We start from the raw sequence: 11,360 nt of genomic DNA, 5'->3' as shown, positions 1-11,360 counted from the left end.
CCCAGGCGGCCCACGTGACCTGCCGATTCAACAAGTCCTTCTCGCGTCACAGAGGAGGGACACGATCCCCGCCGATTAAAGGCTGCTCTTGAAACCCAGCGTTCGGCTGGGATGATTGCCGTTGTTATTATTCTTTATCGCGGCCCAGATCTGAAAGCAATCTTTGGCTGAGGGCAGGGAAGGAGGCCGTGGGTTCTGGGAAAATGAACGAAAGCAGCGCGCCGGATCTTGTGCCAGAGTTGGGTTCCAGAAACAGGTGCTTCGCGATGCGAGGGGGGTTGATGTTTTGTTTTGTGCGGGCTTTTGTCGCTTTCGCTTTTAAAGCGAAACACCCACCAGGATTTTATTTTATTTTACAAAAAAATCTCCGCGAATACGGCTCATGGTTTTAAAATTGGCACAGATAACGGGAATGCAACATGACAGGAAGGGGGAAGGGAGAATTCCAGGAGAAAGTAAAGCGCATTGTCAACGTCACAGTGACTAGATTCAGCCCGAGCTTACCCTTGCGCGCAATTCTCAAGGCGCAAAAGCAGCACTTGATTTCACTAATGGAAAGTGATGATAGGTCTTCTGTCCCTTTGGCAGCTCTTAATGGGGACAGATGCCAAAATGGAAACCACCTGTGTTATAGGTTAAGTAACGATTTTTTTTTATAATGGTGGCTTTATGCAGATGCTACAAACATTTGACGCGGGTTAAACCACAGAGTCTAGGGCTTGCCAATCGTGTCGGTGGTTCGAATTCCCGCGACGGGGTGAGCTCCCGTTGCTCGGTCCCAGCTCCTGCCAACCTACCGGTAGCACTTCAAAAGCACGCCAAAGTGCAAGTAGATAAATAGGTACCGTACAGCTACAGCGGGACGGTAAACGGCGTTTCCGTGTGCTGCTCTGATTCGCCAGAAGCGGCTTAGTCATGCTGGCCACATGACCTGGAAGCTGTACGCCGGCTCCCTTAGCCAATAACGCGACATGAGCGCCGCAACCCCAGAGTCGGTCACGACTGGACCTAATGGTCAGGGGTCCTTTTACCTTTACCTATAAACATTTGACGAACAGGAGGGCATGTCTGTCAGTGCACAGCCAGACTTGGCTGTGTTTACCGCTGCAGAGGGAGCATTAAAAGGAAAACAGTAACAAGGTATGCTGTAGCAAGCATAGGAATATGCTCGCACAGGATTTTGTGAAGCATGCCTCCCCGTTGCTGAAAGTGGGGATGTCCCCACGAGTGGGTTTTGATGGTCCTGGCCAGGAAGTAAGAATGGAAGGCTCACAGTGTAAGGCAGGATTCTTTGTACTTTCGCAGGCAGGGCCTTCTAGGAAGCGATGAAGACTAGCAGTGCCAATTCCTTTGGTCTTGTAGATGGGCAATAGCCTTTCTTGCATTGAATGAAGGGGTGGAGCTAACCCCTTTCCCTCCCAGTTCCATCATGTAGGAGCTGAACTTGGGACGCCCTTGCCAGGATATGTAATGGCATAAATCACCCACCTGAATAGGAAAAGTTACAGATAATCAACTATTTCCATCTTTATGTGCCCCAAGAATCCCCAATCATTGCCCAGACTAGCTGAGACTGACAGGAATTCTACGGTAAAAATACCTGGAAGGCACCTCATTAGCTAATCTTACTGGAATTACTTATTTTATTCAATCTGAATTTAAGAAGAGCTGCAAAGAAATCAGGCAATAATACTAACGCTAGGACTGCTGACTACAAAGAAATGAAAAAAAAATTACAGAGGAAGTTTATTCAATAATATTTTGAATATCCCTGTAAAGAACAATATAATATAGAGAAGATTAAAATATGGATGTGTGAATTCCTTAATCTGATCTTAAAGCTGTGGAGGAAAAATAAATCCAAAATGTATCAGAGCCTCCAGCTACATCAGTTTTAGCTAAACTATTATGCAACTCACTGCAGTGTCGATCATGGTTCTGTCATTTTGTCAAGTCAAAATATAGAATTATAAAAACCACCTCATTCCTTGAGGTAACCGCATGCCCCATATAATAGCAGAAAATATTTCACTTAGCTGTTATGTAGAACATATGGCCATCTTTCAGTGTGATCACCAAAACAAAATCATGCAGATTATTAACCAGGGAGAAGAGGGAGACAGCTATTAAAATATTTCAGTAGCTGAAGGAATGCTAGCTTGCTTCATGAAGTGTGCATTCATTTGTATTAATAAAATGTTATTTCTTTTCCAAGACATCTGAACTCAGGTCCAATTAAGCCCTTGCACTGTCCAAAATTTGTATCCCCCATCCCACCCCATGGCTTTGCCATTTTAAGCCTTCTCTTAACTTTAGATTTTATTCCTTTATTTTTCCCAATCAGCAATCTGAAAGACCAAAATCTTTTGACCATTTAACCACTTCCTTAACTTCTTCCTCTTTTACTTCCCAATCTAGCAGGAGTCTGTACATTTTAGATAATATTTTTTTTTTGTATGAATAATAAATTTTTGTATGAATAATAAAATTTTGTATTTCCAGCCTCAATACTTCTGTCGCAAACCCTTTTCTTCTATCTAGTTTAAAAATATCATTTAGTTGATGATAATGCAACCAATCTGTAAGATGGTGTCTAATTTCTTCAAACCTTCTCAATTTTAGTTGGATTTCCTCCTCTAGTATTTCTTTACAGGTTTCCCTGTCCCCCCCCCCCCCCCACATTTTTCCTCTTTACAGAGATAGCCTCTAAAGGGGGGGATAACCACCAGGGTGTTTTTTGTTCTAATGGGTTTCTAAACCTATCCCACACAATGTATAATGATTTTCTTATTATGTGATTCAAAAACCCCGTGTACTTTGACTTTTTCATGGCCTAAAATAGGCGTGCCACCCAAATCTGTTGTCCCATCCCTCCAAATCTGTATTCTGTGAAATTATCCACTCTTTTATCCAACATAGGCTTTAAAAAAATAATCTTTTATTTAAAACATTAATTAGAACAAGTATTCTACAAATGTTGCTACTGTTTAAAAAATAAAGTACATCTCTTACTCAAAATGGGAAAGAGCCCTGCTGTGGAAATGTTACTTCTATATCATCTTTTCAAAATATACATATTAACAGGAGGCAGCAGAGCAGTTTTTTTTTCTTTTAACAATATACATAACATCACTGCAAGTAGTAATTAGAAAAACCAAAAACCTGAAAAGAGTTTTCCCATTTGTTCCCAACTAGACAGTACATTTTGCATTATGAAAGAAGTTAGTTTGGTTTCTATGAAGCTGTTAAATGAATTGTTTCCTATTAAGAGGTCCATTGTCACTGCTGAGCTGCCCAATGTGGGCAGGAGGAAGAAACCTCTGTATTGGAGATACAGTATCCACAAAATAAGAATGTTTGATATGTAGTTAGTAAGCTTTTAATGAAGAGATGTATTCTGTAGGAGAAAAAAAAATCTTTTCACAAGTTCAGTTCCACACTTACGCCTCTTGCATATTTTGTAAAACAAACTGGAAATCCAGTTGTTCAAATTTTCAACCAATGCAGAGGTAACAGGACTTGAACACAAGTCATCTAAAAAAGTTAATGTGTAACAGGGATGTGTGTAAGTAGTCATTTGTCACCCTCAAGATACTTCTTCTTCTTCTTCTTCCTCCTCTTCACATTCTTCATCTTCCTCTTCCACCTCCGCCTCCTCCCTCTTTTTCTGTCTCAAGCATTTTTAGATGTTTGCTAACCAAGACCTTCTTTGGCAGGATATCTGCAAGGAACTGGAAAGTATCGTAGTTCTCTGCTGTATGGGACAAGTCACTGTAGGTTAATGTTGTTTTGTTCTTTCCCTAGCCGTGATTGTAGGAATGCATGGCTAAATATTGGACAAACAGCTCCGTGGTGTTCACCATGAGGAAAATGCTGTCCGGGTTGATGTTGGAGACCTCAGGCAAGCTCTTCATGATCACCTGGATGTGAGACAGCAGCAGCGACACCAGCTGGCTTTCTTCGCCGCCACCGATTCCACTAACCTTCCCGGACCATCTCCCTCCCACAACCGTGTGGCTGTTCTGTAGCATTCCGCAGATTTATACCATTAAACTGTGGGAGGAGAAGGAGGAAGACACATGCACTCAGCAGCACATTCCCACTGATGAAGTAAGTATAGATTTCCCCATTTAACTTCATATTGCTTTCTGAAATTTGATCCCTCCCCCCATTTATTGGATTTGACGCGCAAGATATTTGTCGAGTTCAAGTCAGGGTGGATAGGAATGCCATTACTGATTCTATATTATTTAATTACCACTTTGAAGAAAAAATCAATGCCATCTCAACAATTTGACCTGACTGTTCTGTAAGTGGATAATTTGCTGACCTACTGAAGTATAGAAAAGTTTTGCTAAATAGTATTTTTTTTAAATAAAAACCCCCAGCTTTTTACATAAGGAACATTTTAAACACACATACAAGGAAGTAAATGCATTTCACATTTGATTAGCTATTTTCTGAGGCTGGTGGGATACCAAAGACTAATTAACCTTAAATTTTAAGTAAATTCAAGGGCGTGTGGAACAGTCAATTCATGAAGCAAATCTACATTAGATATCTTTTGTGCAGCAAAATATGCTGGGCCACTGTTTGGAGAACAGTATAACCCCTCTGTGAATCTAGACGTTGGTCATCCCTGCCATGCCGGATACCAGAATAATGACTTCGAGTTGAAAGTGTGTGTGATTCTGAACTTTCCCCACAGGTACAGAAATGCACTCCAGAAAGTGAAAAGCATTTATAAGTTATCAGAGAAGTCACATCATCCCTTTATGTTGGCTTCCAAGTGTTTGAATAGTGGGCTTCCAATAAGAACAACACCTAAATGTTCAGTTACGTGCGCTATTTAAAGTCTACCCCACCACTAGCATATCATGGAAAATTTCATGCCAACACTGAGAGGTTGAGGGGGTAGAGAGAATGTTTTTAATATGCATGCACTAGAAATGTGGGATGGGGGCATGTCCTTGCTCAAAACATGGACTGCCCACTGTGCACCGTGGTACCTTCAGACTCCCCCTTGAGCCCCCCTTCCTAACCCTCTCAATTAAAAAATAAATAAATCAGTGTCTGGTTGTGTTTTAATTTGACGGTCGCCTCTCTTTGTCCCTGTGTTGTATTTGTTAAGGGCATGGGTGTTTTACCTGGTGCTTCGGGAAGGAGGCTTTTCTCATCCCATTATTGTTTTTCTTCTGCAAAAGAGCTATGTTGTGGTGCCCATGCCCCCCACAGGAGGAAGGGTGCCCTGCTCTAAACATGGACGAAAGTCTACTAGCTAGAACACAGAACTCTCCATTCATGCAGTAATTCCCAAGAAAGAAATAATATAAATATATATACCGGTATTTCCCCTTACTGGAGCCAGTCTTTGGGTACTTTGGCGTGCATGGTATTTTTATTCCTTCTCTCCTATATTGTAAGTTGATGGAAGAACCTACTTTAAAGTAAAAAAGGAAAAACAGTCAGGTTTAATAAGAAAGAGGGGGGAAACTCCTTTAGGCCCTGAATTTCACAAGAGATCTGAAAGATTTCTGCTGTAAGCAACATAAAGTGGTCCTCCAGAACAAGTTTTATTATTTCAGAGAAAAATCTAACTGCATCCTCTGGTAGTTAAATGGAGATATATCAATCACATGGGGACTTTTTTTTTAAAGAATAAAAAACCAAAAGCAATGTATGGGGGTAAGGAGTGGGGCACCATTGTCCCCTCCTTGCTATCCTTCTCCTGAATACTTTCCTCCTCTGCTGAGCTCACATATTGGAACTGTGCACAGCTGGGTGGGAGAAAAGCATTTGAAGAAAGGTTTCTACACTCCTTACTCCAGACAGCCTTTTTGTTCTTACAAACAGGACCATTCCCATCCCTGTATTATCAAGAAACTGCTGTCTTTAGCTATAAACACACACCACTCATTCTGCAATGGCCTATGGAGACTCACACCTTTCTCAGTATGAAGAATGCAATTGGGACAAACCAAAGAAAGTCATCACCAACTCCCTCAAGCACAATTAAGAGACCTTGCTCTGTTCTAGCTTTTGTAATTCTAGACAAGGATGCAAACACTCAGACAAGGAATCATGTGCAGTGGGCTTGTAATATGACATGGGCAGTGCATGGGGCCAAACACAGTCCTTATAAAGGCTGCACAAACCCAATGATTTACTCCTGTGTCTCATAGGAGGATGGTACATGAACTTGGGAGAATTCTAGAAATCTGCATGACAGCACTGCAGCAGCATTCCTGGCAGTTTTAATGGGGCTTATTACTGGGCCTTTGAAAGGCTGTCTCTGAGTGGCCAAAGCCAGAGAACAGAGTCTGAATCAAAGACTTGCAGCAACAGCTGGAGAGAAAGCAGAATATTTTCTTCTTAAATTGTGCAGACAACAGAAAGAAAGAAATGGCTTGCACTGTCCATTCCAAAATGCCACTTACCAAGTCTTATGCTAGAAGGCCGTGAATGTGAACCATGTTTTGGTGAATACATTGGCCATTCTTGCAGCTCAGGAGAAAGATGCTCTTCACTCGCTGTGCATTTTTGTACCTGCGGGGAAAGTTCAGAATCACACAAACTTTCAACTCAAAGTCATAATTGTTGTATAATAAAGGTTATTTTTAAAATTAAAAAAGAAAGTGGACTTCTGTTGTTTTGGCTTCACATTCAGTCAGTGATTCATTGCAGATAAATGGCATTGCACTAGATAATAAAAGTATGGCATATCAACCATGCAAAAGCTAGGAGTGGGTCAACACCTCGGCTGGCCGACATTCAATAAAGATAAATGCCAGGCTGCCTCAAGGCAATACCATCATGTGGTATTCACTATGCGCAACTCCTACAAACTGCAAATTAGGTATCAGACATGGGTTTCCTACCGGGTATCTGGATGACCACTATAAGAACAGGATTATTATTATTATTATTATTATTATTATTATTATTATTAATACCCCACCCATCTGGCTGAGTCTCCCCAGGCACTCTGGGCGGCTCCCAATTGAATATTAAAACAATACAGCATTAAATATTAGAAGCTTCCCTAAACAGGGCTGCCTTCAAGTGTCTTTTAAAATTAGGATAGCTGCTTATTTCCTTGACATCTGATGGAAGGGCGTTCCACAGGGTGGGTGCTGCTACTGAGAAGGCCCTCTGTCTGGTTCCCTGTAACCTCACTTCTCACAATGAGGGAACCACCAGAAGGCCCTCGGCGCTTGATCTCAGTGTCCAGGATGAACGGTGGAGGTGGAGACACTCCTTCAGGTATACAGGACCAAGGCCGTTTAGGGCTTTAAAGGTCAGCACCAACACTTTGAATTGTGCTCGGAAACGTACTGGGAGCCAGTGTAGATCTCTCAGGACTGGTGTTATGTGGTCCCAGCGGACGCTCCCAGTCCCTAGTCTAGCTGCCGCATTCTGGATTAGTTGCAGTTTCCGGGTCACCTTCAAAGGTAGCCCCACATAGAGCACATTGCAGTAATCCAAGCAGAAGATAACCAGAGCATGTACCACTCTGGCGAGACAGTCCACGGGCAGGTAGGGTCTCAGCCTGCGTACCAGATGGAGCTGATAGACAGCCGCCCTGGACACAGAATTAACCTGCGCCTCCATGGACAGCTGTGAGTCCAAAATGACTCCCAGGCTGCGCACCTGGTCCTTCAGGGGCCTAGTTACCCCATTCAGGACCAGTGAGTCCTCCACACCTGCCCGCCTCCTGTCCCCCACAAACAGTACTTCTGTCTTGTCAGGATTCAACCTCAATCCGTTAGCCACCATCCATCCTCCAACCACCTCCAGGCACTCACACAGGACCTTCACCGCCTTCACTGGTTCTGATTTGAAAGAGAGGTAGAGCTGGGTATCATCCGCATACTAATGAGCACCCAGCCCAAACCCCGATGATCTCTCCCAGCGGTTGCATGTAGATGTTAAAAAGCATGGGGGAGAGGACAGAACCCTGAGGCACCCCACAGGTGAGAGCCCAGGGGTCTGAACACTCATCCCCCACCACCACTTTCTGAACACGGCCCAGGAGGAAGGAGCAGAACCACTGTATAACAGTGCCCCCAGCTCTCAGCCCCTCTAGCTGGTCCAGAAGGATGTTGTGGTCGATGGTATCAAAGGACGCTGAGAGATCCAGCAGAACTAGGAAACAGCTCTCACCTTTGTCCCTAGCTCGCCGGAGATCATCGACCAGCATGACCAAGGTAGTTTCAGTCCCATGGTGAGGCCTGAATCCCGACTGGAAGGGATCCAAATGGTCCGCTTCTTCCAGGTGTGCCTGGAGTTGTTCAGCAACCACCCGCTCAATCACCTGGCCTTATTGGCCGGGTCTAAAGATGTTTTTTTTAAAAGCGGTTTAATGACAGCCTCTTTCAGCGGGTATGGGAAGGCTCCCTCGCAGAGGAAAGCCTTCACCACCCCGCAGAGCCCATCACCCAGCCCTTCCCAGCTAGCTTTTACTAGCCAGGATGGGCAAGGATCAAGATGACAGGTGGTTGGTTTCACTCGTCCAAGCAGTGTGTCCACATCCTCGGAGGTAACGGATTGAAATTGATTCCATGCAACTTAACCAGACAGAGCTCCAGCACTCTCCCACCCCGGCCCTGCTCCCACAGTGGTGTCTACCTCCTTCCGAATCTGAGCGACTTTATCTGCAAAAAAACTTTGCAAAATTGTTGCAGGAGATCTTGGGGTCTTTACAATGGTGAAGGTGGTTCTGTTAAATTGCGAACCACCTGAAAGAGTCTCCTGTTACTATTTTCTGCAGATGCAATAGAGGCAGTGAAAAAAGTCTCCTTTGCCATCGCCATCGCCACTTGGTAGGCTCAACGTTGAGCTCTAGCCCGTGTCCGGTCTGATTCAGAGTGAGTTTTCCGCCACCGGCGCTCTAGCCGTCTCAGTGATTGTTTCATCACCCTCAGCTCCTGGGAAAACCACGGGGCTGTCCGGGCTCCATGCAATCGGGGAGGGCGCTTTGGAGCCAGACAGTCAATAGCCCTGGTTAACTCCATATTCCAACGGGTCACCAGGGAATCAGCTGAAAAGCCATCAACATGGGATAAAGCATCCCCTACCGCTCTCTGGAAGACATTTGGATCCATTAAGTGGTGGGGGCGGACCATCCGAATTGGTCCTACCTCTCTGCAGAGGGGAAGGGTCGCAGAGAAGTCCAGTTGCACCAGGAAGTGACCTGACCATGGCACTTCTTTTGTTTCACTTTTACTTAGTGTCAGATCACCCCCATCACTAGAGGTGAACACCAGGTCTAAGGCAAGTCCATGACTATGAGTTGGGCCAAACTTATTCAAGGGCAGCCCCATGGAAGCCATGCTTTCCACAAAGTCCTGAGCGGCCCCTTGTAAGGTTGTGTTGGCATGGATGTTAAAATCCCCTAGGACATCCAAACTAGATGTCTCCAGGAGAACATCCGCTACAACCTGAAGCAGCTCAGGCAGGGAATCCTTGGTGCAGCGGGGAGGTCGGTACACCAAAAGGAATCCTGTACTGCCCCTATTGCCCAACTTCCAAAACATGCACTCAGAAAACTGGGTCTTCCCAATAGGACGCCTGGTGCAAACTACTGCAATGACTTCCTAAAAATCACTGCAACCCCCCCTCCCCGCCCTGGGTTGCTGTGCGTAAGAGAAACCTGGTGGACAAGCCGCGGCAAGGACAGGCCGATCTGCTTCCTCCAACCAGGTCTCTGTCACACATGCCAGGTTAAATCCACCATCCACAATCAGGTCGTGGATGGCAGTGGTTTTATTCATCATTGAGCTGGCATTACACAGCAACACTTTCAGGTCATGTGGGTTTTCCTTGCTGATTCCAGTATCCTTCTGGCCAGACCTGGAGGCAGAGATAGTCCTCAAACAACGACAGAGCCTGCCTCCTTGGTAATTATATGGTTTGGTCTCAGCGTAACTCCTCCTCCTGCCCATGATCACTGAGATTGGGTGTCCCAGTACATCCCTCCCTGTGGAACCTGCCCCAGCCATCCTGCTGGTTGAGGCCCCCTTCCAGGCAGCCCTGGCCCTTTCCCCTTAAAAAGCAAAATACAAACTATACAATAACTTAACAAAATAATAAAATAGGAAAAAAGCAAGAAACAATTATGCTAAAATTAAACAACTCCCCAATTCGACTAAACACTTCTCCCACCCCAAACAGAAAAAATAATAAAATAATATATCATAAAAAACCACCATTCAAGGTGTAGCAAATTAAGAACACTTAAAGCATTTAAAATCATTTTTGCCACTTGCTGCAAAGAGCTGCTCAGAGTATGTGTGAGTGTGGACCCTGCCTCCTAGGCCTGATGGAGTTGGCTGGATGAGGGAGCGGGCTTCCCAAACACTCACCGGAGCAGCAACAGCAGCAGTGTCCCGGAGGCCTCTGTGGGCCTCTTGAGCTGTGGTGGTGAGCGCAGGCCCCGTCCCCTAGGCCTGATGGAGTTGGCTGGATGAGGAGCGGGCTTCCCAAACACTCACAGCAGCAGCAGCAATATTATATTATATCATTGTCTGTGTCAGGTAGTCATCAGAAAAGAAACAAACTAAAAATTTGACAAATGGGGTTCAACCGCCGAGTTTAAAAAGTCTTGACTTTAGACTGTCCCTCAGATTTATTTCTGCAAAGCCTTGGATATATCATGAAACATATAGTATGTCTCTTACTGGCACACAAAATTATAGTCAAGGAATTGAACTATGTTTTGGTGTGATATCCCTATAAAGTAGGGATGTAAAAACCATTGTGGCCTTATAGACTGTAGTGCCAAGCAGATGAAATTTTAAAACAGACTAGTAGCTCTTAAACCATGCATTGGCCAGATGTTTGGTGGCACAAATCACCTGTCCTAAAGCTTCCATTTTCTCACTAGACACTCTGGACATGCATTTCAGTTGGGATTTGGCAAGTTCCAGCTCTGATTTCAGCCTATCCATTTCATTGAGGACTTTGTCCCTCTCTTCCTTGTACTTCTCTGCATCCTTCATGGCTTTCAGCTGCATTGTTTTAAACCTTGTCAGTTCTGCCTGCATCCACTTTATCTCTCTCTGTAGCTCCTTGTTTAGGGCAGTGGCCTTGCTCACTTTCTGCTGCACAGTCTCAAATCTAGAGAGAGGTGGGAGGTGTCTGTTCAGAGAAGGTCACCCAACAGTTGCTAACCCATGATTCATTCCACACCAAGCTAAGCTTATACTCCCACCATAATTTTCAGAAACTGGCTCTCCAACTTCAAAGATTTTTTTAAACTACTGTAATCCTAAATCTGCAACCAAAAGCTCTGCACATTATCTCTCTACTGCTGTTAAAATGATGCAATTTTTAAAGTTGATTGGAGATAAGAAAACAAA

General features: G+C 44.4%; 1 protein-coding gene and 1 long non-coding RNA gene across 3 annotated transcripts; one reads left to right on the top strand and one right to left on the bottom strand.

Annotated features, from left to right (window-relative positions):
• Positions 1 to 55: 55 nt before the first annotated feature.
• Positions 56 to 9,614, top strand: LOC132592179 (uncharacterized). The gene is made up of 3 exons (XR_009557639.1): positions 56 to 256; positions 3,805 to 4,110; positions 8,771 to 9,614. It is a non-coding gene; the product is annotated as an uncharacterized LOC132592179 (long non-coding RNA).
• Positions 3,926 to 11,045, bottom strand: LOC118096437 (disks large homolog 5-like). 2 transcript variants are annotated; one of them, XM_060275019.1, is made up of 4 exons: positions 10,857 to 11,045; positions 6,438 to 6,546; positions 5,344 to 5,440; positions 3,926 to 4,053 (listed from the first exon to the last, which is right to left on the bottom strand). In XM_060275019.1, the coding sequence occupies exons 1-4, from the start codon at positions 11,043 to 11,045 to the stop codon at positions 4,041 to 4,043; spliced, it is 408 nt and encodes a 135-aa protein (XP_060131002.1). In that variant the 3' UTR covers positions 3,926 to 4,040. The 2 variants fall into 2 exon arrangements, with proteins under 2 accessions (XP_060131002.1, XP_060131001.1); XM_060275018.1 differs by lacking the exon at positions 3,926 to 4,053 and having other exon boundaries at positions 5,127 to 5,440.
• Positions 11,046 to 11,360: the final 315 nt, after the last annotated feature.

Source organism: Zootoca vivipara, chromosome 5, assembly GCF_963506605.1.
Source record: "Zootoca vivipara chromosome 5, rZooViv1.1, whole genome shotgun sequence".
Lineage (NCBI taxonomy): Eukaryota > Metazoa > Chordata > Lepidosauria > Squamata > Lacertidae > Zootoca > Zootoca vivipara.
Note: the sequence above shows the minus strand (reverse complement) of the source record. Positions and strands in the feature narration are given on the sequence as shown.